The 26,476-nt window shown below is 43.4% G+C and overlaps 2 protein-coding genes across 13 annotated transcripts in view; both read left to right on the forward strand.

Moving 5' to 3' along the window:
• The window catches only part of ush1c (Usher syndrome 1C), a 37,834-nt gene extending 27,014 nt beyond the window's left edge, over nt 1-10,820 (forward strand). For 7 of the 11 annotated variants that reach the window (XM_028957842.1, XM_028957849.1, XM_028957843.1 and 4 more), the window contains 16 exons: nt 1,007-1,072; nt 1,365-1,498; nt 2,136-2,185; nt 2,340-2,504; nt 2,763-2,879; nt 3,616-4,299; nt 4,481-4,534; nt 4,881-4,994; nt 6,143-6,205; nt 8,000-8,041; nt 8,300-8,353; nt 8,629-8,728; nt 8,935-9,044; nt 9,562-9,617; nt 9,882-10,000; nt 10,548-10,820. In XM_028957842.1, the coding sequence (XP_028813675.1) occupies nt 1,007-1,072; nt 1,365-1,498; nt 2,136-2,185; nt 2,340-2,504; nt 2,763-2,879; nt 3,616-4,299; nt 4,481-4,534; nt 4,881-4,994; nt 6,143-6,205; nt 8,000-8,041; nt 8,300-8,353; nt 8,629-8,728; nt 8,935-9,044; nt 9,562-9,617; nt 9,882-9,975 (1,903 nt within the window). In that variant the 3' untranslated portion in view covers nt 9,976-10,000; nt 10,548-10,820. The remainder of the gene's footprint in view (nt 1-1,006; nt 1,073-1,364; nt 1,499-2,135; nt 2,186-2,339; nt 2,505-2,762; nt 2,880-3,615; nt 4,300-4,480; nt 4,535-4,880; nt 4,995-6,142; nt 6,206-7,999; nt 8,042-8,299; nt 8,354-8,628; nt 8,729-8,934; nt 9,045-9,561; nt 9,618-9,881; nt 10,001-10,547) is intronic. The other 4 variants (XM_028957840.1, XM_028957845.1, XM_028957841.1 and 1 more) reach the window with 4 other exon arrangements.
• Nucleotides 10,821-13,742: 2,922 nt separating this feature from the next.
• Nucleotides 13,743-26,476, forward strand: part of abcc8 (ATP-binding cassette, sub-family C (CFTR/MRP), member 8) — a 35,562-nt gene continuing 22,828 nt past the window's right edge. The window contains exons 1-6 of one of the 2 annotated variants that reach the window (XM_028959046.1): nt 13,743-14,385; nt 17,155-17,296; nt 17,706-17,827; nt 19,993-20,159; nt 23,525-23,767; nt 25,875-26,063. In XM_028959046.1, the coding sequence (XP_028814879.1) occupies nt 14,238-14,385; nt 17,155-17,296; nt 17,706-17,827; nt 19,993-20,159; nt 23,525-23,767; nt 25,875-26,063 (1,011 nt within the window). In that variant the 5' untranslated portion in view covers nt 13,743-14,237. The remainder of the gene's footprint in view (nt 14,386-17,154; nt 17,297-17,705; nt 17,828-19,992; nt 20,160-23,524; nt 23,768-25,874; nt 26,064-26,476) is intronic. The other variant, XM_028959047.1, reaches the window with a different exon arrangement.

A 26,476-nucleotide genomic window follows, 5' to 3' on the forward strand; every position in this document is an offset into this window, starting at 1 on the left:
AGTCTGTGATGTAACGTGGCATTGGTGGATGGAGAGAGACATGATGTCCCAGATGTGCTCAATTGGATTCGGGTCTAGGGAATGGCCGGGCTAGTCCATAGCATCAATGCCTTCATCTTGCAGGAACTGCTGACAGACTCCAGCCATATGAGGTCTCACAAGGGGTCTGTGGATTTCATCTCTGGACCTAATATCAGTCAGACTACCTGTGGTGCCTCCAGACTCAATGTGGAGTGTACTTCCTTGGACAAAGGCGGAGGTAGTGGTCCTGCTGCTGGGTTGTTCCCCTCTTACGGCCACTTCCATGTCTCCTGATGTACTTGCTCCTCCCTGGATAATGCCCTCATGCTCTGGACACTAAACTGACAGACACAGCAAACCTTCTTGCCACAGCTCGCATTGATGTGCAGTTCTGGATGAGCTGCACTACCTGAGTCACTTGTTTGGGTTGTAGACTCCGTCTCATGCTACCACTACAGTGAAAGCACCACCAGCATTCAAAAGTGGCAAAAACATCAGCCAGAAAGTATAGGAACTGAGAAGTATTCTACCAACCTGCAGGACCACGCCTTTATTGGGGACGTCTTGCTAATTGCCAATAATTTCCACCTGTTGTCTATTCCATTTGCACAACAGCATGTGAAATTGATTGTCGATCAGTGTTGCTTCCCAAGTGGACAGTATGATTTCACAGAAGTGTGGCTGACTTGGAGTAACATTGTGTTGTTTAATAAGCGTTCCCACAGTGTATATATATTAGTAACACCAGAGGTTTTTTTGAGTGTCACAAATTAAGACTTGTGCTTTGTTGCTCAACGTCTTTGGCTGAATGTAAATTGTATTGCCTGTCTCTTTTAAATCAATTTGTGCTCTAGTAATGAGAATAAAATCACAGCTAAACAACTTATTTACTCAATTTGACCTGTGGCGTCTAATGCCGTTCTATACAAGGGGGAACTGGTGGTCTGTTTTATGCTAATTTTCAGTTTTCATACATTTTGCGCAGGAGGAAAATGGAGCTCTCTCAAAAAACGGCTGAGGAGGATGAGCGTTATCGAAGGGAGATGGAAAAGTATCTTTCTCACTACTATCTACACAAAAGTTGTATTTTATAAACCTGGAGATGAGGGTTTGAAGTGGAATGAAAACCGTGTCCAGAATTGGTGTCAGGAAAGGCCTAGGAGCAGATTGATTGTGTTCTGTTTTCCTATTAGAAGCTAAATCTATAGTTTCAGATAGATGTTTCTGTCAGGCTGTGGTCTATCAACATTACATAGGATTCTAGCTTTAAGAACACTTGACCACTTGAGCTGTGAAAAGGACAGAAAACCTGTTCAGACCTGTGTCTGCACCTGTGTGTTCAGGATAGAGGCTGCAGAGCGGAAGCATCAGAGAGAATGGGAGGAGGACTGGGAACCCAGAGAGAAACCTGCCAAGACCCCCTCTCCTGTTCCCCCCAAAAATCCCACCCCACCTCCAGCTAAACCCAGAAGCTCAGGTACACTGTGGCAGTATGCATTTGGCTGCATGTGCGTGATGTTGGTGTATATATAAGTATTTGACGTGTAATATCCATTTGTTACACACAACGCCATGTGTTAACTTACACGGCAAAACTTTTCAAAGCATTTTGAACGTTTTAGATGCTTTATCTTTAGTTCAGCAGAATTCTTCATAGTTGTAGATGTCTTTTGCTCTTTTCCTGAGTTCATTCTCTTTCATTCTCATTCACTGTTTCCTTCTGTCTCACTTTCCTGCCCTCTCTGTGCTCTGATGTGTGTCCTGAATTGACATCTCCCAAATGATGCCAAAACAGTGACCAATGGGGACGATGGAGAGGAGGAGGAGAAGGAGGGAGAGATGGAAGAAGTGAGTCTAGGATCTCACAGTTCTTGAGATCTTTGCTGGCTGCTCCTTACATCAGTGAGATTTCATCTGACAACCAAACCGTTTCTTTATGCACGTTTCCCGCCCTGACGTATTACCTTCTACATAACATGGCAGTTCCTCAATGCAGATTTACTCACTGACCATGGTGGTAGAAGTGTGTGTGGGTGTGTGTGCGGACTCCTTTGCCTGGAGCAGACTTAAAATACAAATAGAAAGTGCATCATTCCTTCTTCCTTTCTCCATAGCATTTGGCTGGTTTTACAAGTACGAGGGGAAGTTACCTACAATCAGGAAGGTACCTGAGTTTGGAAACTGTGTGTGCTTCTATGTGTTAGTTATCTTTTTTTAATTTAATCTGCTAAAAGACACCCTTGTATTGCAACCTTGCATGGGCCTGCATGGATTGCAGTGAGAGCACTAGTTTTGCTGATTCACTGTGAATGTATCAGAAAGGGAAAGAAAAGAAGCATAAGAAGAAGGCGTCAAAGACGGATACACTGCCCGCCGAGAGGAAAAGCAAAAAAGAGATGGAGTTTGAGCTGAAGCTAGCCAAGGAGAAGGAGGAGATGAACGAGAGGGAAAAGCAGCTGAAAATCAGCAGGCTGGTGCAGGAGGTACGGCATGGTTGTGAGCTCGCTGCTCCGGATTTAGCCCTGCTGGTGGAAAATTGTGATAATACCCGTAATGGTGTTGGGTGTCACAGCTTTGGAACTGTACACCCATTACCCGGTTGTGTGAATCGAACCTCAATAGGACCAGTGATTAAAAAACAGTGGCCTCGTGTGCACGCCGGGGTTGATTGTTCCGTCTGCCATGGTAGTTAGCAGTGTGTGGCGTGCAGCTTTAGCACGGTAATGTGTGGTGTGACTCAGGTGTCGGAGACAGAACGGGAGGACCTGGAGGAGTCCGAGAAGGTGCAGCATTGGGTGGAGAGGCTCTGTCAGACCAGACTAGAGCAGATCACTCATGTGGAGAATGACTCAGCAGAGGTAAACGCTGTTAGAGCAGCCTGTGTGCGTTTCCACTCTTTTTTTTATCCTATTACAGTAACCCCAGATCCCCATTGTTATGGGCTAGATTTAGCACATGCTTCCTTCTCCTTTTCATGCATGAATAGCTAAGAATAACTAAGGTGGTGCAGCAGATAGCAAGATCCTTTAATATCATAAAAAAATATACACAAATCTTGCTTTGTTAAATTAAGTAAATGCATGTAACAGGCTAGGTTTTCATTTGAAGCTGCCCACCCTGCTGAAGATGGCCAAGAACAGCAAATCTCTGAGGTGATATTTTAAACGTAAAGACAGGCCCTGCAAGACAGTCTTGGCCTATACAATGGGGAGGGTTTTCCAGCAGCCATGAAATAATTCCCATAGTGAGCATTTCTTGGCCGCTTTTCCTGATGGTGCCAACACTGTGCAGGGTCCAAAGACAAACCTTAATGTGTTTCCTGTATTAGCTTCTGTTAAGTTATCTATACCTTTCATAGATTTGGTGTGTTTAAACCTTTGACTGGTAATGTAGGTGTGTCATGTATCAGTTGAAAACAGCCAGAGGCAGTTGTACCAGATGGTTGGAACAGCCTGGTAACATGGTGCAGCTTAATGGGTCCAACCATTTAAGGACCCTATACCTGAACTTAGTTCGCAGTTGTTTTGAGCACCTTTCTGATATATTAGTCTCTTGTTGACATCAGTGCTTTTAGAAGCTGGGTTATTTCCATAGGTGTCTCCAACTCGATCGCCCACCACTTCAGTCTCTACTATAAGGAGGTTTCCTGGGGGCTTGCAGCTGGCCACCACCGATTTGGATGACATTAACCTGGATGATGTAGATCAGAGCCTCAGGCAGCCGCTGAAAAGGCTTGCTCCCACTCAGGCAACATCCAATCAGCCTCCACCACCACTGCCCTTACCACCACCCTCCCCACGCTTGCACCACACCGTCAGCCATTCACCACCATCACCTCGAATGATGCACCATTCCATGAGTAAGGCTCCACCATCCATGTACCACCCTCATTCCCCTAATCCAAGACCATCTGGCCCAGGACCTACAGGCCACAATCCATCTCCACCCCCCAGTAGGATGCCTCCACCTACAGCCACAAGACGTGCTCCTCCCCCACCGCCCAGTTCTTCTTCACGGCCCCCTCCCTCCCAATCTTCGTGGAGCCCGTCGTCATCCCATCCACCACCGCCTCCACCCCCGCCGCCTCCCCCTCCTCCTCCTCCACCTCCTCCTCCACCCCCCCAACAGAATGAAAATAGGTTTGGGTCAAGCACAGCATACCCTCGGCCTCAGAGTCCCTCTGAGCATGGGAGTGAGTGGGAGTCTAACACCTACAAACCTCGAGGAGGCTACCGTGCAGTAAACGCGAGTGAAGCGTCCTACCCCCAAAGCCCCAAGGTAGCTTTACGATTCCGTGTGTGTGTGTGTGTTCTGCCCAGGTATGATTATCATATATTCAGATATTTTTCTGAGTTGATATGATTCTGTGAAACAAGTGTAGAACAGTGTACTGGTTGGTGTTGCCACATGTTTTTAACGTTGAACAGTGGAGTCATGCATCTCTTTCACTATGGTTCAGGTCACAAGAAATACCTCCCATGCTAGCAGAATATCGACTTCAAACACTCCTTTGGTGAGTCTGCAGCTCTATAGGAATGGGGGTGCATTTTAAAGGAATTAACATAAACCAACAAAACGTAATCCTGTGAGATTTGTAGGTTAAAAGTTATTGGCTTTAGTTTACATACTAAGACAAAGAGTGGGTTGTGAGTTTGCTTACCTCATATTAAATATGTCTTATTGTGAACTGGCCTGCTTTGTTACCCCCAAAGTGGGACTCTTGTTTGCCTGACATAATTTGAAACCTGGGCTATTTTATTTGAACTGTTCTATTTCTTAAATCGTCCTTTTCCAGCCTCAGTGTCAAAATAAGCGAGTGACTTTCATTACCCTGACACATCATGCTGGCTTTTCTCTAGCAAATCATGCCTAGCCCTCCAAACCAGAGGAGGCAGGTTAACCCTGTAATGTCTAAACCGGTCATGCTGCCACAGACCATGACACACAGAACTGCACTGCGATCAGAGGGCTTGGTAAGACAAGTGCATGTGTGTGTGAGGCCTTGTGATGCTTTGTGTGTTTTCAATTTCCAAAATGTAAGCATCTGACTTTTTTGTTTTTCTAGCAGCTCTCTGTGCATCTCCATTGTCCCCTCTTGTATAACTCCTGCGAGACATGTCACTTTACTGCCATGCGCATAATAAGCCCCATTCAAAGCTAAAATGCAGGTACAATGTGTTTGATGGATCATCCTTTCCAACCAGTCAGAGGACCATAAAATCTTTTGGACAGCCAGCTCCTCTTTATTAGATCAGAGAGGAAGCCAGTATGCACCGCCTGTTATAATTCCTTAATTAATGAATATGGAGGCTATTTTAAGATTCTCGAACTGGGCATTCAATGATGGGTGGTTGTCAGTAATATGTCTGCTATTATTAAGTGTGATGAATATAAAATGTGTTAAATTGTAATTTAATACAGTATTTGAGCATCATGGCCTCACACTTCCAAGGTCATGAGTTTGAATCCTGTTTGAATCCCGGCTTTGTTTGTGAGGAGTTTCATCCTCTCCCCAAGTTGAATCGGGTCTCCTCCAGGTTCTCGAGTTGGGTTCTGGCAGGCACAACCCTGATCTCATTATTGATAATGAGTTTGAGATGTTATAAATCATTTACAGTGTAATTTCAAGTCAAAGAGAACAGGAGTCAAGCCTGAACCAAACCCAACATTCAGTTTTCCTGGATCCAACCCCGTCTTTCTTTTTTCTCTGTAACCAGAGCACTGCTTTTCCTGCAGACAGAGATGCTACAGCATTTTACCAAATGGCAACACTTTTCTGATGTTAAAGTGACTTTTTTCTGTCCCTTTAACCCTGTGCTTCAACACATCTTAACATCTGGTAGCAGAGCACAATACCTGACCTTAGACCTAAAGCCAGTTGCTATGGTGAAACGTATGTGATCGCTTTGCCTCTTTTCCTCCTTATACCTCTTCCCTTAGGATGTGCATACACCACCCACCTTCATAATAGAGCAGGGGCTTGCCTCCAGATTAAATCCCAATGGTGTTGGTGTATTGGATGTGACATGGGTGGAGGTGTTTTTCATGCTTTGAGAGACACATTCGTGGATTGTGTGTCAGTCCTGATGACTAATGACAGGCATCTGATCATGTGTTGCAGCCTCCGGAGATGCTCAAACGGATGGTGGTGTACAACACATCCTTTAAATCCAGCAGGAAACAAGTAATTCTGCCTCCCCCTTCTTAGAGATCTTGAGCTGTGCTTTATTAGATCTTGGACCGCATTCTGTTTGTTGTAGGCCAGCAGGATCAACCTGACAGCGTACACCTAGAATTTACTTTTTTAATTTTTTTTGCAGTTGTGTGCTTCTGTACTCTATTTCTCTTAACTTACTGTCCAAACATTAATATGATTTATCTTATTTGAAGAATTTTCATCCAGCTTGTTAGATGCAGGATCTGATAGAGCTTGGCTGAAATGTAACTCCTGGGTGAATCTCGGCTGCATTTATAAAGTATGCTGTTCAGTATTTTAAAGTTTTTATATTTGGGACTAGTTTGCAGGTGGGTTGATTAAGTAGAAATTAAGAATTTAGATTTTAGAGCCCAGTCTGTTTCAGCCATATTGCTTTAGCCATCCTGTGTTTTTGTGGTTTTTGCTTATTCTTCAAACAAACATAATATCTTTGCACCAGCGTTTGAGTTTTAGTGATTTTAATTAAAACTCTGCCCAGACCCATCTTAGAATATGGAAATTATTTCAATATTTGGCAAAACAAATAATATAATATTATATAATAATAAAATATAATATTATGGTCTCTCACAGCAGGCCTTTGAAGTGACTTTGTATAACCAGGCAATTAGTTTAAATTAATTTTGTCAGGATTGACGGCATCTGTGCCCAATCAGGACGGTGTTTTATAAGGTGCTGTGTTTCCCCCCTTCGGCAGCTCTGACATTCTGTCATGTCAACGAGCTGACGGGAAGCATAGAGACAGGACATTCTGGAAATAAGGATTTATTAAATAATAAATAAACAATGGCACAATGGCCAAAAACGGGACGGAAAGGGGAGAACAAAACCTAGCCCGCAGGCGCAGAACTCAAAATACACATAACAGTTGCCAGGTCAAGTTCAAGAAAGATGTTCACAAAACAGAGTTCACTAAAATGCTGCCGCTGCAGAGGGGCGGAATCACAGGCTTTTTAAAAGCCGTCCTGATCGGCCCCAGGTGATGTTTCCAGCTGTAGCCAATCCTGACAAATGCATTCGCTGTTTTTGAAATAGAGACGTCAGTGCAAGTGCATTGTCTTGTGATCCACATGTCAGGATGAAGATAAATTTGTTCTTTTGAGGTCAGGTAGGAATCCTTGCTGTCTTTTAAATGTCACTCCAACAAACAAACTGAAAGATGTGACCTCCACGTATCTGTTCTGCCTTAACCTCTGCAACCATTTGTCATTCACTGATGCTAAAATTACTTTGTCTCTGGACGAGAGAGAGAGAGAGATATGTGTGTGTGTGTGTGTGTGTGTGTGTGTGTGTGTGTGTATATATATATATATGTATATATATTAAAGATTTACAAATTCCTGATTTAATAGTTGATGGATTGATCTAGCTGTCATTTCATGAAATTGAAACAGTAATTTTCCCACACCCATTTCAATGAATGAAAAACTACAGATAGCATGGTCAATCAGGGTTGGATGTCAGCATGCAGCATAATAAGGATTTGCTGCAAATGCCATAAATGCATCTCTGTGTGCACCATGTAGATGTAGAAGAACATTGTTTTTTCACCCTGGTAGGGTGAAATATTAGGAGTTCAAATTTTTTTCAGATTGCAAACAGGATCTTGGTTGTCGAATGAAATCTCACTGTTCCAACTTAATTTAATTTAAAACAAGTGTGCAATATATTACTGTCTTGTTGTGTATTAGTGTAGATCGTATTAGTGATTACATTTGGTGCATAATGTGTCTGTCCTGTTTAACTACCTTTGCCCTATAGGGATTTCAAAAGTACGTGGAGGAATTTGATCCATTTTCCATGGTATGTTGCAAGAGAGCTCAAAACAACAAAAAAGAAGCAAAATGGAAAGACACTAACCATAGAACATATAGCTATTGCATCAATAATATTATTATTGATTACACGCATGCCTAAAAGCTTATATGAAATCAGATGAACCCACTGATTGTGGCCTGTTCATCTGCGTCATGTCAATAAATTTGGGAGAAATCTAAGTGGTTCTTTTTTAGTTGTTACAGAGCCAGTGTGTGTCCAAAAGACGTATGTTCTTATTCACAGTTCACACAAGATCAGATAGCTGGACGGGACGTTCGACTTCTGAAAATCAAAAAGGTAAATAACCTGCTGCTAACCTTCTCCGAAGCTGCATTTTGTACTCGGCTCATTCAGGTCAAGACTGTTGGTAAGTCTTTCCGTGTGGAAGTGTATTTTCACAGAAAAGGCTTGAAACATTGCAGCCAGATGTTAATTTATAGAGATTCTTTTGTAGCTCTGTGTTATCACAATGTAATACACAAGGGTGAGAGTATTTTCTTCACATAATTATTGGTAATTTACCCATAATTATCGATCATTTGCCGAGCAAATTTGGCTCTTTTGTTGTGTAGGTTGGCCCTCTTGATCTTGCAGTGGAAGGGGGCATTGAATCACCCCTTGGGAAGATTGTGGTTTCAGCAATTTATGAAGGTGGTGCTGCAGACAAACATGGTGAGGAGTCACCAAATCTATTGAATTTATTTGTTCATGAAGGCAGCATTATATATGATCTTATCCTCACAAAAGACTGATGGACAGAGATTCATCACTCTGTGACCCTAAGGTTCAGGGGTAGATCAATATTACTCCAATCCATTTTTGTCCATGCCATGTAGTTAGCTTTTAAAGGGATTGTGTATGTGTTTGTTTGCATGGAGGTGGTATTGTGCCAGGCGATGAGGTGATGGCAGTAAATGGGAAAATCCTCACTGATGTCACGCTCACCGAGGCCCAGAACTCCTTAGCACGGGCCTGGAACAGTGGTGGGGTAAGGGCACACTGCGCTACAGCCATCCCTCTTTCAACATCAGAATAGAAAACAGCCACGGTGGCTTTATATTATTATGCGGTTTTCTAATTTCTGGTCTGGTTCTAATATCTGATTGAAAACCTGTGTTAAGAATAATAACAAGCAAATATCACAAAACAGGGTTTCTGATGTCTCTATGTTGAAGTTAAACTGTTGTTGATCTTTGCACATACAATTTCAGTATTGTAATGTAGCCCTAATGTACATTTGTAGTGTTTTTTTTCCACTTGGTTCACATATTCAGAATATCTCAATAAATAAAATGACACTATAAATTGTTCTTTTCTACTTTTATCTTAGCATTTATATATATGGTATAATTTTATATGTGTATTCTATGTGCCAATAAGGGCGTCTTTATCTATGTGCCGATAAGACGATGACAAAATATGAAATAAAATCTGAATGAAAATGTTCATAATTTGTTTCTTTAAGTAAAAATTGATTCCTTTGTTTTGGTCTGTGTCTCTCCCAGGACTGGATAGATCTGGTAATAGCAGTATCCCCTCCAAAGGAGTACGAGGATGAGGTGTATGTACCCTGCCCACTTAATCTCATTTTGTGCTTTTCCTTTTTTAGTCGTTTCCTTGAGCCCTTTTAGCATTGCACCGCACTTCCCAGTCAAATAGACTAATGTATGCATAATGTTTTAAAGTAATTTTCAAACTCGCTTCTTCTACTCCACATACCTTCTACTCTACTTTATGCAGGAAATACAGCCATTTTTGTAGAAATGCCCTTTAATTGATTGACTGTGTGAAGACTGAGTGAGATGTCTGTCGTCTGTATGTCCAGCGCTAAGGCCGCATCAGCCAGTCCCACAGCAAACAGAAAGTTTACCCCGGGCAGTGCCACTTTGTACAGACACGGCTACCGGCTCCAGCCTTAGCTGCCCGGCCCAACTCGTCCTCAGGGTAAACCCCTCTCCGGCCTGGGCTGTGGTCTCCGGAGCCCCTGGCAGTTTCTGGGACTGTGTGCGTGTGTGCCTCATGTGCTTGGGACAGTCTCTCTGTCAGTCGGCAATAAAAGAGCATGAAGGAATTAACATTTCAGCAATTCCGTGCTCATTGCGTGCATCGATTGCGAGATGTTGAATGCTGGACAGTGCTTTACTCAACTTGTGCAGTAGCGTGAAAAGAGAATGGAAGATATGCATCCTTATTGCAGGGGGACTGTGTCATGTCATGACTCATGACAGAATGATAATGATTTCCTTTTCACGGCCCCTCACACAGCATGTTGTTGTAAACGTAGAAGCCACACACCTTCTTATAAGTAGCGAAAGGTGGGTGAGGTAGCAACAATTGGGCTCCCGTGCCAACAACATGCTGTTCTGTCACTAGAAATGCTCCTATCTTCTGTGTGAGTGTAAACAACACGTTTTGAAAGTGCATGCTCTGCAGTGAAACATCTTCCCTCACTTCAAGGGACGTCACTTAAGTTTTCACACTCTTCTTGCAGGACATTCTTTTAACTCGGAGAGCATGTTGAGGAGGACTCTGCGCCTGGCTGGCACCTGAGAGAACATTTGCATGATTGATCAAACCACGGCCATATGAAGGACCAAGGCATGTGTGGGGTTAGCCAAACATCAATCAGGATTAAGGACAGTACCTGCATTGTCCATTCGTTTCAAAGACTAATGGGAACTAATGAAGTGCAATGTGAAACACCAACGACTCGTGCGAAGAGTCATTCGGTGCATTTAATCAATAAAGGTGGTTTGTGAGGGAACTTTTTTTTTCCTGCTGTGTTTATTGACTTGTTTATTTGTACAATGTGAAGGGCTTCATTATGAGTCAAGAGTGGTTTAAATACAAAGAAGGACATTTTTGGGTGGCATTTTATTTGAAACGGAGCTAAAGATAAGGAACCCCTCTCCACAATTGTGAGGTCGGCTTCAGATAATGCCATGGTCATATTTTTGCATATCCTTTGAAGTTGGTGAAATGGCACAACCCTTCAGTGTGCATTATTGTATAAAATATCACAGATATAACTCAGAAAGGAAATTTGTAGCCTTTTACTTAATAAGTTTTGGTGATAATAAGTTGTCTTCTGCTCATCTTATGCTTATGTTCAGCAAACTATGGGCATAACTCCAATGCTTTTGGTGTAATTTTATTAGATCCATCCATAGAGGGCAACCGTGTTCCTGCATTCACTATAGCATTGCATCCAAATAAAAGAAAAAAAAATCATCATTTCTAGTTCGTGTGTATTAATCTGTCCATTAAAATATGTTTTTTTTTTATGATATTATTGATATTATTTTTATAATATATTATATTATATGTAGAAGTATATACTGCTACGGCCTCCCCCGCGCTCAGCTTCAGCACCGCGGCCACATTCCCACCGACGGCCACGCGGGTCGCGGGAACTTCTGCGACGGGCGGCGTGGCAGCAGCGATGATTTTTATTATGACGACTTTTCGCCTTTCCACCATGGACACTGTTGGGATGTGAACCTACACGGTGGACATACATGCATACATAAATTAATGTTTTACCTTTTAATTTTTTACTTTTGATGATGACGACTTGTTTATGAAGACAAATCCAGAAACTCGATGACTTCGGGAATCAAGATGCTTTCACGATACAAACCGGTATGCATTTATAACATATTGCGTGAGTGGCGTTTAATCGACACGGTTCGAATTAACATCATTCAACTCAAATGGAAACGTGGGTGACGTTTTTTTTTTATTTGTTCCTCGTCTTTCCTGTGTCTCTCCTCGTCGTTTGTACTAAAAAGAGAAGGACAACACGTGCAGTCCGAGATTAAACGTGGGAAACAGTGAGAAGTTACGAAACGCGTCGTTCCCACTTGGATGTTGCTTCGCTGCAGTGAAGCGTCACAGACACGCGTGAATAAACACAGTTGGCGTTTTTACGGCTAATGCAACAACACAATTTATGTACAGGTTTCGTGAAAATACCCAAATACCCACGCGTTGCCTTTATCGCAGGAGCCGAAACTTCTATTAAACACCGCAGTTGTATTTTTTTCTAATGTTTCCTAACGTTTCGAAAAGGTTTGTATCTTTCTTTATTCCGGCCTGTAGTGTACCTTAATGTAGAAGGTTTGTCGTAAATGTGCATATAAAATTATGCGCTTACATTTACAGCATTTACAAGACGCCCTTATCCAGAGCGACTTACAATCAGTAGTTAGAGGGACAGTCCCCCCCTGGAGCAACTTAGGGTTAAGTGTCTTGCTCAGGGACACAATGGTAGTAAGTGGGATTTGAACCTGGGTCTTCTGGTTCATAGGCGAGTGTCTTACCCACTAGGCTACTACCACCCAGATGCATGCAAAACAGTTTCAAAGGGTCGTTTTATGCTTCTGTGTAATGCATTTACGTGCCGATTTCGGCCAATGGGCCCATCCAGAGAGAGAGTTTTCGTACCCCTGACCAGCCATAGTCGGGATTAGCGGTTAAGGAAGCAACCCCGTAATCAGAAGGTTGCCGGTTCAAATCAGATCCGCCAAGGTGCCACTGAGCAGGGTCACACCCACACTGCTCCCCACACGCTGCTCCCCGGGCGCCTGTCATGGCTGCCCACTGCTCACCAAGGGTGATGGGTTAAATGCAGAGGACACATTTCACCGTGTGCACAGTGTGCTGTGCTGCTGTGTATCACAATGACAATCACTTCACTTTACCGCTGACTCATGACAAACACGGAGTGACACGACTGATATTACATGACATTAGATGTGGAACTGTTATGCTGTAACAGTCTAAAATATCAGATGCATTTGCAGAGGAGTCATGGCTCATTTAACCAATGATAGTAGCTTAATAGTGGTAACACGGTCACCTCAAAGTCACGGGATCAAACCCCACTTACTCAAATCCATTTTGAATACTCGTAAATTTAACCATTTAATCTCTTTTGTATTTTTAAATGCCGTTTATTGGCTTTTTAAATGTTAAAATTGTACCCTGGTACATTTTGGTTTGCTTCCTTGCTTGTACACATATCATGAACGCATCGTAGAGAACTGTCCTGTGTTGAGATATCATTGTCATCCCGGACGAGGTGTTTCATCGGCTCGCGGGATTCTGTATGATTCCCACCCCTGGTAGGCCACTGAGCTATATTCCATCTGACACCGTAGACATAAAAAGTGTCACCTTGTTTCATTCATTAAAATGCTATTAAAGGGAGGTGCTTGATTTACATTAAACTCGCCTGTTATGTAATGTTGTGCGTCACGGTCTGGTTGTGTGTGTGCTCCAAGTTTGGCTCTTGACTCCAGCTCCAGTTTACATTTTTATTTATTTTTGACGGCCTACTTTGTGTTAGCCGGTTTGTATGACACTTCCCTGCGGGGTTGATGCTTAGTTCTGTATGAAAATGTGGCTTTGTGATCTAGAGGAGATTCTAGTTTGGACGTTCCATCATGCCAGGCATGTGCAGCGCGGTTACGAGAACGTCGGGTCGTGATGCCGCTGCATTCTCTCTCTCTCTCTCTCTCTCTCTCCCTCCCTACTCATGTCTCTATTTCTTGCTCGCTCGCGCTCTCATTCCTTCTTGTCTCCCGTTCCCTTTCCACCCCCACCCCTCTCTCTCTCTCTCTGATCTCGATTCTCCCTCCCCCTCTCCTCCTCGGCCCCGCACACTCCCCCCACCTCTCTCAGGTCTGATGCATTGCTCAGACTCTCTCTCATTCTGCCACATAGCTGTCGTCTCGCAAGGTCAACCCTGCCTGAGATCTGGTTCTCGGAGCAGCAGGGGAACTGAAAGATGGTGGCGTAGCCGTGGTGTCCCCCCACCCCCCTGATGCTGGTGGGCTCTCGCACGTTCGGCTGAGGAGGAGACGGGGAGGATGCCTTTGTGCGGTTGCCGCGGCGCACGATGCCGGCATTTCTCACCGACGCGGAAGCCGCTTAGACGGCCGGAGCTGCGGGGGGGCCGGGGGCTCCTGAGTGGACAGTGACCGCTGCGCACCCACAGCAGCCAGGATGTAAAGGATTTACTCGCCTGAATCGCCCGCCCTGCGACACCGCTGACCTCCGGCAAACCTGCCCGGACGGGCATGTTCTGAGTCTCCTCGTTTACTTTGTCATCTTTCCTTCCCTCCTATTCGTTTCCTCCTTTCCTCTGTGTGACTTCACCAAGAGTCCTGGCTCCACCATGTCCTTGGCGTTCTGTGGCAGTGAAAACAACTCTGCCGCCTACAACGTGGACCACGGCGTGCTCAACAACGGCTGCTTCCTGGACGCGCTTACCGTGGTGCCCCATGTGTTCCTCCTCTTCATCACTTTCCCCATCCTCTTTGTCGGTGAGTGCTTCCGGGAGTAGCTCCGTAGGTTTAAAGTTATTGTGCTGTTTTTATTTCCATCCTTGGCATCTTGCAAGTAGGACCTGAAGTCAATCATAATGATCATTATTCATTTCGAACTGTGGTAGAAATAGATTCTTTATAGAAAATTGGCCCTGTTTACATAGTTCACGCCGCTTTTGCATTGACCCCTTACACCTTTTAATATTTTTGGTAAATACTACCTGGCAACCTTGAAACCATAGTGTAAATAGCGTTCTTATTTTAGACTAATACATTTGACCTTGGCGCACACGTAATTTACAAAGTGAGAGCTAAAAAAGCGTGGCCACCATCCCCTCAAACACACAGCAGGCATTAGTGGCATTTAAAGTGTCCCGTTGGTAATCTGACACCCAGAGTGAGCACATTTCAAACGTCAAAAATCATTTACATTATATTTACTTCCATCCATATATATATTTTTGTCATGTTTATTATGTGCTTAAATAATTACAGCCAGATGCAACAAAGGCATGAATGTGAGTTCTTTCAGACCGAAACAGAATTCGATTCGATGGCCCAAGTCCCCGTTTTCCTTTCCTGTGAGAATGAATAAGACAAGGCAGCTCCAGGCTGCAAGTGTGATAGACAAGGTGGATGTGTGTGGTGGCAGTGGGCCATCCATCTACTGTTCATTACAGAGTCATCTGCAGGTAGAGATGCCACCGTGGCTCCCTGTGACACCTGGGAACGAGGTGGCCCTTTATCGATGGTATTCCGTGAGGGAAGGGTTGCAGAACAGCTGTCTAGCTAATGAAAGATGGGGAATGGGGCGTAGTGGGGTAATGGGACAGATGTGTGCCATTGGCCGTGCCGCTGTGCTTTAGGCCCCCAGCTGGCTGCAGTGGGGTGCCAGCGCACTGCATATATTCACCGTCATGAGCTCTGTTCAGTGACTTTTTTTAAATGAATCGCAACAGATGGCCGGTCCTCATAGCCATCATTAATAAAACTGCCAAATTTGTTCTAGAACTGAAAGCTGTAGGTATTTTTAAGTGTACAAAAATATGATCATTCATGAGAACGCCAGATCAATTGCTCACTTTAATAGACCACCTCAAATAAGACAACTAAGATTTTACAGCGTTTCTGAGATTAAGGCCTGTCTGGGTGGTTAGTTTATTTGTCTGTCTTCACCTTTAAACAGCCCAAAGGCTCTCCACCTGGTGGAATAAATGTAACAATACATTTGGTGGGGCAGTGGTGGCCTAGCGGTTAAGGAAGCGGTCCCGGAATCAGAAGGTTGTCTGTTCGAATCTGCCAAGGGGCCACTGAGGTGCCACTGAGCAAAGCACCGTCCCCACACACTGCTCCCCGGGCGCCGGGCTCCACTGCTCACTAAGGGTGATGGTTAGAAGCAGAGACACATAGTGTTCCCCCCATAGTGCGATCATAAAAGAAAAATATATATGTATATACATACTAAACTAAACTATACTAACTAAAACTTAAATACTTATGCAAAGTATCTCGATAAGAGAAAAGTAAAACCTTTCTGTACAATGAACAGGTGGAACAGGACATAACTGGACAACATCATGTAGGATGCTTGTGAGTGGATCAGTTGGATATTTCAAACAGGACACACAAGACAAAACAGACATGTGTAAAATGTGTAGTAATGTGCAAAAAGAGCATAGATGCACAAATACAAAAAAAAATTGTCACATGGTGACAAAAATTTCATTGTGTCACTGTGTGCTGTGCTGTATTGTTTCACAATCACTTCACTTTCATTTCACTAACTGTTCTAGGATGGCACAGTTATGACAAAAAAAAATTCATTCTTAGTTTTTGTTAGATTTGTTAGAATGTAAAATGTTATGCCAAATTTCAACACTGAATTATTGTAGGTTGTTATTAATATTACATATTTGTAAATGACCATATGGTTATTCTGGCCTCCTATGGTCAGAAGTCTAATCATGTCAGAGTCTGGCTTTTACCATGACTGGTCCAAGCACAAGTTATGACAAGTTATGTACTAGACCAACATATACAGTCTTAGGCACCCCGATACAAACCAGTGAAAATAAAACCACTGTCAAACTGAGAACCTCGTAACAGTTCTTTTAACACATCTCTAGATATCAACTTTCACCTTTCTCAAATCAAATGAATCTGTTGCCATTTTATTATGACTTTTTAATCATTATTGTTATGGGTCTTAAACCTTTAGGTGCGATTTCAGAGCACTTCTAGGGCAATTCAGAGTTACTATTGGGACGATTAGTTCAGTTAGTATATGAACTTATTCTTGCAAGTTAGCCGCTCCCATCACCACACCTGAGCTTGAAATGAGATCTGTGTGATTCAGTGTGACACTCTTCAGACATGAGAAATGTGTACAGGCACTGAATATCAAACCATTTTTGGCCTGTTGCCCCAGGAACTAAATGATCTCAATATTCCTTTTGAATTTTGCCTCCAGAAAACAGCAACACCCCATGTCGTCTTTCAGGATAATTGCTTTTAGGTTCTATTTAGATACAGTTTGCTCACATTTCATGTTGACAGTCCAACCCACATCCCATTGCTGTAGTAGCTCATACAGTATTATGAATTGAATTGTGAATTAACTGTGCTATTCCAGAAGCAAATGTTCTCAAACTATGTACAAAGATAATGGAAGTCAATAATGGGTCATTTAACAGCGCATGATGTTAATTATACTAGAGAGCAGTTTTGTTGTTAACTGTACTTCTGCCTTCCTATCTGCTCTTCCAGGCTGGGGCAGCCAGAGCTCGAAGGTGCACATCCATCACAGCACCTGGCTGCACTTTCCCGGTCACAACCTGCGATGGATCCTCACTTTCATCCTGCTCTTTGTGCTGGTGTGCGAGATCGCAGAGGGCATCGTCTCTGATGGGTACGACTTTCACCACCGCTGCATGCACTGCTGACTCTTAACACTTGGTTCTCTGTTGAATACATTTGCGAGACATGTCCAGAAATTGCAGGTGTGAACTCTTGGGTTACTTGGACAACATACGTTGGTTTCATGTGCTGTTCCTTGAGCTGTTCCTGAGGAATAAGAATGTGGCTTCTCGTGTTAACACCCCTTAATTACAGCAAACATATGACTGGCTAATCAGTAGCCCAGTCCATATCACAAAAGGCTGCCAGCTTACAGAGTCGGATGTGAGAAAGTGGCTGTTTGTGCTTCGCTTTACCCATCAGACAGTGTGGACCTGCAGGATACTGGGAGTGTGTGAGATAAAAGAGTCTCTGTACTGACTGCGGCGTTTCATTAAAAATGCTATCGCGTTTTCTCTCAGGTTCACTCAGTCCCATAACCTGCACCTCTACATGCCTGCGGGACTGGCCTTCATGGCTGCTATCACCTCCATTGTCTACTACCACAATATTGAGACCTCCAACTTCCCCAAGCTCCTGACAGGTGCTGTATATTTATGCTTGACCATGTTTCATGTCTTCTTCGGATTTGTTGGATAATTACAGTTCCTGACAGGAATCCCGGCTGGGATGATTAATTTATATGGCAATAAATCAATGGGGTTGCTTTTTCTTAGTGACCCATTATCAATCTTGTGGTGTCTAAACATGTAAAACCGAGTCTAGTGTTACAGCAGAAAAACAGATATCTTCAAATATAATGAATTTTCACGTTATTGAGTATTGCTGATTCATCAGTATGGTATCGTGTCATGGGTCGCTCTGTCCCACCACAGGCTGAAAAGTGTTTCCGGGTCAGTTCATTGTGAAAGTGCAATCGCAGCGCCTTACAGGACAGTCCTGGAGCACACTGGTGAAAATTTCCAATTTTTCATGACACCACAATCTATGTGCAACTGAATATTTTTATCATGCCCATGCATGTGATGTTTTGTCAGTTGATCAAAAAACTTTTTTCCCCCTGTAATTTTGTGGTACAGGGGGCAGCCTGTGCCACGCTGTGTTAAAAGATTATTATAAGGCTAAAGAATAGCTCATGACGTGAGCCACAATTACCATCCTGGCCGAAAACGTTCGCATTTTCCACAGACACTGAGCAAACAAGTCAATTGTGTAGCCGAATAGGTCTTAATAGGTCTCAGCCTTCATTACAATATACCTTGGCACAATGCACCTAACATTATGAAGGTACAGTCCTCAATGCTCCAAAGGTGACATTGTCAAGGAAAAACTGAGACATAGTAGGAAGAAACCTTGAGAAGCGCAGGCCATGCTCCTGTGGTCAGCAGCACTACAGCGTAACATCAGTTACATCAATACAGGGAGTGATTTGTTTGTGAATGTGTAGTTAGAAACAGAGGGGTGATGAAGGAAGTCTTAGTCTAAGACTGACAAACAAGAGCAGAAACAAGACAAACAGGACAAACAGGAGCTGACGTGGGCGAGGAAACTGCAGAAAGCCAGTCTGCATCAGTACTTGTATTTAATTTACTATCCACATTGGAGTGGATGGTGGCAGATGAATAATGGCAGGCTAAAGTAAAGTCCATGATTTGGGGGGAGAGCGTTACTAAATGTGATGAGAACGTTTCTTAAAAAGCCTGGCTTTATAGGAACAGCTTTAACACGGATTTTAGTAAACTGTCTGATGGCCAAATGGTCTTTGGAAGGTTCTCCCATAATTTTTTGGCCATGTATTTTAATACTCAATTTACAACAGTGACCTCATTTACACCTTATTTACAAGTAGGATTGCTGAGATATACTAGGCCAAGACCGTGCAGTGCTTTGTGTGGGATTTGTAGATCTTATCTAGAGTCTTATAGTCAGTATGAAATTTACCAGGGAGTCAGTACAGACACAACAACTCGGCTGCTGAATTCTGAACTAATTTGAGCTTGACAACCAAACCGCATACGCCAGTAATGGATAGGGATGATTCTTATGTGGAAGTATAAAGCATTGTGGCCTGTCAAATAAATTATTTGCATACCCGTTGTGATAAAACCCAGGCTGCCAGTGGCTCATTTCATTCTAATCTTGGCCAACAGTAATTAATTTTGCTGCAACCCCGGTTGGTCCATGGCACTGGCCGTTGTTTACGATGCAGCCTTCGTACCGCCTGCCGGCCCAGGGCTCATCAGTACGCCCTTCGCATTACCTTCCAAGTCTGACTCCCCTCCATCCTGAGGCAGTTCTCTTCCTTTTCTTCTGATTACCTGCTGTCCGTTGATGACGGCATGTCAGCCTCAAGCACAAACCCTTCGTTATATGCAATCGTGTTCATCAGGGCTAAGTAGATGATAGTGGGTAAGGGCGGTCCCCCCCACCCACTATCTGAGCTGCCCTGGATCCTAATCCATTGCTCACAGACGAAGGGACATCAGATGGCTTTGGAGTGCACTGGACCTCTTAGGAGGCTCAAGCCTCCGGTGATAGATTCAAAAAATCCTTTTGCTTACAGCAACTAACGATTGCTAATGACTTTTTTGTTAATACAATGGCGGTGCTCTTGGAATAGAGAATTACCTGTACTAATGACGCTATATTGTTTTTCTTGCTTTATTTGGCGTTTTGGCTATCCAGAAAAGTGGATGCTCCATTCTCATAGTTTCATTGTCTCCCTCTCTTCCCCCACCCCCTCTCTAGCCCTGCTCATCTACTGGATTTTGGCTTTTGTCACAAAGACGATAAAGTTTGCTAAATATACAGAGCATGGAGTTGGATTGAGGCAGCTGCGATTCTGCATAACCGGCCTGCTGTCGCTGCTGTATGGCCTGCTGCTGGCGGTGGAGATTAACGTCATCCTTGGAAGAGTGAGTATCTGCCCAACCATGTTGTATGCCTGTCTACTTTTTTAGGTGTGTGTTATCACAACGTGAGCATCTACAATGTAAATGGGGTGAGAGGGTGAGTGGTTTATTTATGTGTGTGAAAAATGCATTTGGCTGGACATTTGGTTTCTGCTGCAAGGAAAATTATGTTGTGTCAAGTGGGCAACCAATTCATAGAGCACTTTTTTCTGTTTATGCACATAAAACACCCTACAGCACACCTCTTCAGGCCAAAAAAAATTATTATTACAGAATAACATCAAAGGAATAATAAACAATACATTGCATAAAAGAAAAATGTGCACTCAACTGACCACTTTATTAGAAAAAACATTCTTGACCTACACTCCTTGTCCTGCTTTAAATGTACACATAATTAATGCACTTTAATCTGTTCATCAACTAATGTTCTTTGACACAATAAACCATTTCTGGAGAGTGTTTGTGAAAATTGGACAAAGACTAGAAATCGTAATATATTTGAGGAGAAGTTGGTATTTATATTTCACAGCATGTTTATTTCCCTATATTATAATACTTAGAGGGCAGTGGTGGCCTAGCAGGGGGCAGTGGTAGCCTAGCGATTAAGGAAGCGACCCCGTAAGGTTGCCGATTCGAATCCCGATCTGCCAAGGTGCCACTGAGGTGCCACTGAGCAAAGCACCGTCCCCACACACTGCTCCCCGGGCTCCTGTCATGGCTGCCCACTGCTCACTCAGGAGGATGGGTTAAATGCAGAGGACAAATTTCACTGTGTGCACCATGTGCTGTGCTGCTGTGTATCACATGTGACAATCACTACACTTTACTTCCATGCTTTAATGAAATAAGCAATATGAGCTATAAAATATACTGCATGGACACCAAATAACAGTGTTTTCAATTTGCAATGCACCTTGTTCACAATGGTGGTAAGGAAGTGGACTGCTGGTTGAGATTCTGATTTGGCAAGGTGCCACTGAGGTCCCCTTGAGCAAGGTACCGTCCCCACACACTGCTGCCCGGACACTTTCCATGGCTGCCGACTGCTCACAAGGTGATGGGACAAATGCAGAAGACACATTTTGATATCTGCACTACTTGCTGCATGACAATCACCTTCATGTGATTGAAAAGATTCAGATATGAAATAGCATAATTGCTTTTTTTTAGGCTTTTTTTTAGTCCCACTGTAGCCCTACTACATCTATATAGTAAACTAAACTGCATGAAAACGAGAACCAAAAAGAGGCAAAAATTCCATAATGATGGGTACAGTGCATACATAGCTGGAAAAGGAAAAGCCGCTACATGTGTCTAAGGGATGTAAAGAAGGACTGTGCTTGCATCTGGTGGTTCACGCAGTGCTGAAGCGCAGGCCGAGCCACTGGTGTGGACTAACTCAATCATCATCAGGCTTTTACTGTTTATGATCCTCTTGGGGGAACCTTGTGTATCTCGGCTCGCAGGCCTTCAACCTAATGAGCCTCACTGACACACTGACGGTGTATCTACGGTGGTTCCCTGGGGAGTCGGTAGACACAGAATGACCTGGCCCCTCCGACCTCATCCTGCCTAGATACTATCAGCTCTTCACAGCCAGCTCTCTCCTCTGTAAAAAGGAGGTCAGCATCCCTGCGTGTGTCCTCATTGATTGCATAGCCGAACGTAGCGTACTGTATCGCATGCGATGCCAGTGTTTTGAACGGCATTGTTCTACGGCAGAGCCGGTGTTGCTGATAGTTGTGGCGATGTCAGGAGAGGGCTGCACGCTTCGCCTGGTTGCTCTGCAACTGCTTGGCATTGTTTCCACAAGGACGGTCATCTCTCCTGTCTGTGAGGAACGTGTGAAACGTTTCAAACGTGTGAATTTGCTTTTGCTTTGTGTGAATGGTTTGCCTCTTTGATGTTCCTCTGGGGGGGGGGGGGGGGGGGGGGGGGGGGCTGCTTTTTTGGATGGTACCAAGCTTAAGAATGAGTGCTGTCAGCCTCTTGGCAAGTCAGTGCTGGACCAGAAATGCAGTCTGCTGAATTGCAGCCTCTTTTTTTGTGCTCGGTAAGATGCGCTGATTGTAATTATGTGAAAGTAATCATTAATTGGCCTCTTTCCCGCCCTGTTAATAATATACTTCAGCCATTGATTGGTAATTTGATGATTACAATCCCAGGGATCTCCGCCGTGCACGGTTAGTTCTACAGCATGACCGAATAAACCCAAATCCCATCTACACCAGTAGATCTGCTCTGCACAGTGGTGGCCTAGCAGATAAGGAGGCGGCCCCGTAATCAGAAGGTTGCCCACTGCTCACCAAGGGTGATGGGTTAAATGCAGAGGACACATTTGCTTGTGTGCACCAATTGCTGTGCTGTGTTTCACTTTTTCACATAAACAGAAATAGTGGGCAGCTTTATTTGTGTATGTACGCTACAGAGTGTAACCCACTTTCACAAGATGCCTTTGAAAAATGAACAGTGTTTACACTCGAGGAATCCCTCCGCAGTGCAATGTGTATTTGAATTGCACTGGATGCGTAGACAAGTTTATTATGACCATGACGTGCATGTTAGATGTACAGTAATGTGTTTGGATGAAGTGGGTGTTTGAAAGAGAAAGAAATCAGAAATCAATGTGACATTATATGGTGTTTTGGATGTTTTGCCTGCTGTTAAACAGATGACTGGGAGAGATAAATGTCTACAAGCAACATCTTTACCTTACTTTGGACATGTCTTTGTTAAATTGTCTACTTAGTGGTATGAGATGGACATTAAGCATAGATAGATAGACAGACAGGCTTACATAGCTGGTGTCTTTTTCTCCAATTTGTGATGCAGCGTGACCTTCCAGCTGATCGCAGCTCACAGTTAAGACTGTGATTTGTTCAGTGATCCTTTGTGGTTTAACATTAGGCCTGAGTAAATGCGCGCTTCAACCAGCCACATTCACACCAGTGTGTGAATAAATCATGACCGGTGCTGCTGTTCTGTCAGGGGTGTCTGGAAAGGCAAAGCTTCAGTGTCAGTGTTCGGAAAACAGTGAGGAGCACGTAGTCGCAGCAACAAAGGCAGCATCTCAGCAGATGGTCAGGTTCACATGGTTATGGCAGAGAAGGCAATTAGGATGGAAAAAAACTTTTTATTACAGAGAGACCAGAGAGATGAGGGGCGGAAATTTAAAATTTACACTGATTTCTACAATATGAAGTTAGATTATACACTGTGTAATTTATCTATAACCTTTCAGATGAATGTCAGGAACCAGCCTATGATCAACAATATGATCAGAAGACTGAATGGTCCAACTAACCTTTTAGCCTCTGTTTTTGTATGTTGTGAGCTTACGTCTGTCATGACTGCTTCTGTTCCAGCGATACATGTGCTTTGCACACCCTACTGAGGTGAAGCCACCAGAAGATCTCCAGGACCTGGGCGTCCGTTTTCTGCAGCCCTTCGTCAACCTGCTGTCCAAAAGCACATACTGGTGGATGAACACCTTCATCACCAGTGCACACCGTCGCCCCATAGACCTCAAAATCATCGGCAGGCTGCCCATTGCCATGCGAGCCCTGACCAACTACCTGCACCTCCGAGAAGCATTTGAGGCACAAAGGGTACAGACATTCATTTTTACATTTTACATTTAGAGTTGATTAGCTATTGAGATTTAATTATTTGATATCAGAATTTTATTGCTTTTTAATGTTCCTGGTATTTATGCTGAATTGTTTTATCTAAAATGTACAAAAAATGCACACAAACACAGAGCTGCAACTTTAAAAAAGAATGCATTATCAGAGGTCAGTGCTACAGCAATTTTTATTATAATAGATGAAAAGTATTGATCACGTTGGTGTAGAGCAGGAATTAAAAGCTTTTTTAGAACATATTCAAACTGAGCTAAAACCAGAATCCATATCAATGATGCTTAAAAAAAGAAGAGCTTTTTAAAAAAAATTCTCCAAAAACAGGTGAGAATAGAACCATATCTATAACCAAATCACACCATTGGTTCCAGTAGATGTGCAGTGGGGGAATGATGTGTAAGTTGCTGCGGACGGGAATGAGGATGAGTCAGGGCTTGAAATATCATACAGTATATTGTATATTGTCCTTGTCTGACCTCTCCAACTTCCTACCCTACGCCGAAGGTCACAGTCCACTTTGATGGGGAAGTAGAGAGAGGCCTGATGTGAGACGCAAGCACACAAGGGGTCTTGGGTCAGGGGGTCTGAGGGGTGATTGTTTTCCACTGTGCGACGTGGGCCACACTTTGTGCACAGCGCAAGCACAGCCCTGTTTCCTTCCGGATCACAGAGGGGGGATCCTGTTCCCATTTCACTGTGAACACAGTGACATTTTGACCCACGGAGGGGTTAAAGCACTTTCTCTTCATGGGAATGAAGAAGGTTTCAGAGGGAAGCTGGGGGCTTCCTTTGGCGGCCCTTTGAACTGCAGGTAAACGGACAGGGAGATGCGTCAGTGCTCACGTGACTCTGCATGGAGACCGTGGAAGGAGTCACGTCTCTCTCAGAATCCCTGCTTGTGGAGGCCGCAGGCTAAAAGGCTAGATCAGATGACATGTCGATCTTAAAAATGAAAAGCCAACCCGCGTGGATGATTGAGGACGAGAGAATGATGGGAAATGTGTCAGAGCTTACCACAGAGGGTGATAAAATCGCTAAACGCTATGTAGGAGGAGGTACATTTCATTTTGCAGAGCTCTTTTATGGTGCATTCTGCCTGCCTCTGTTGAAGATTGAAGGATGCTGACTGTTTAACAGTATTTTCAAAAATATTGCACTTCCATTCCATGGTATCAGTATTAAAGGCAATCAAAATGACCTGCTGTAGGTAATTTGATTTCTTTGTTTAAACCTGATATGACATAATATAACAGAAGTGTATTATTTACGTGAAGTATACCGTTTCACTTACTACATATTTTATAAATACCTCTGTGTCATTTCAGTATAATAACATAATGAATAGTAAACTTGTGTTTTATCATTATCAGGATTAATTGCACATTTGTAATGAATGAATTGTGACTTATTGTGATATATATTTATGACTAAAGCTATGCATGTATAAAACTATGACATTGTGAAGAGAAATGCCCAGACATGGACTGACAGGTCTTTTTCAGGTTTATTTTTTCAAATAAAACACTTTGTAGACTTTAATGGTAAATAAAATGGAAAGAACATTTTGTCCTAGTTGAGTGTCAGTATAATTGCAGGTGCTCGTTCGTCCCGTGTTTAAGCGCATTGCAGCTGTTTGGATTCATTAGTGAAATTGGAGGAATCTTGCAGTCCTTGTTTATTTGGAGAAAAAAACTCGTCATACTCGTCAAATTTCATATCCTCGGGTACTTGATTCAAAAGGTATCTGGACTTATTTAAGTTGATGAAGACTTTTCACCTCTCATCCTAAAGGCTTGTTGAGAAAAAAAATGGGAAAATTCCAGAAAAATGTGAATACCATGATCGAGATAACTGCAAACCTACAGAGATAAATTACTTATAGTGCTGCATTTTCTTATTGATTGCTGATGTTTTGCCCTTGAAACCTGCTTATTTCCCTGGAGCATGTATGACCACTCAGCAGTTTTTCTGAGCATGCACCCCATGCATCCTATACCTCATTAGTACAGTGCAAGAGAAAATTCCCTCTGCTGTGACTTCCTCTGTATCCTTGGATCTTTTCTTGGGTTGCCAGAAACCGCAGGGTGCACTCCCCCATGGGCCGAAGCCAATCTGGAGGGCCCTGAGGCAGGCCTTCGGGAGGCCCTTGATCCTTAGCATCACCTTTCGCTTCATGGCTGACTTGCTGGGCTTCGCTGGGCCCCTGTGCATCTCGGGGATCGTCCACCACATCAGCAAGGAGAACCGCACCATTCAGCCTCCGGTAAGACCAATTTGTTTCCTAGCCAATAAAATGCAGACTTTTTTTCAAATCCTTAATGTCACTGTAAATCTAGGCCAAATTTTAACCATGAATGCATTCCTTTTTAGTGTACTGTAATGTAATACATTACTGAATACATTTATGGATTCAGTACTCAGCCATTACCATTTTGTAATGTTAGTAATTTGCCTAGCAAGGAGATCCTGAGATCATCATATATCAATACTTGTCTGCCATTTGCTTGGTAACAGGTAACAGCTCCCTGTCTCTCACCATGGTCGAGACTCATCAAAGATTTAGAACCATAATATCCTGTCCTCTGATATCACATATCAGACATCAGGCTGGCCACATGCCCACAAACCATTGTAAGCTGCTGCCTCAGGTCAAGGGTAGAGTTTGGGACAGCTGGC

The sequence above is a fragment of the Denticeps clupeoides genome, chromosome 17 (assembly GCF_900700375.1).
Source record: "Denticeps clupeoides chromosome 17, fDenClu1.1, whole genome shotgun sequence".
Classification (NCBI taxonomy): Eukaryota; Metazoa; Chordata; class Actinopteri; order Clupeiformes; family Denticipitidae; genus Denticeps; species Denticeps clupeoides.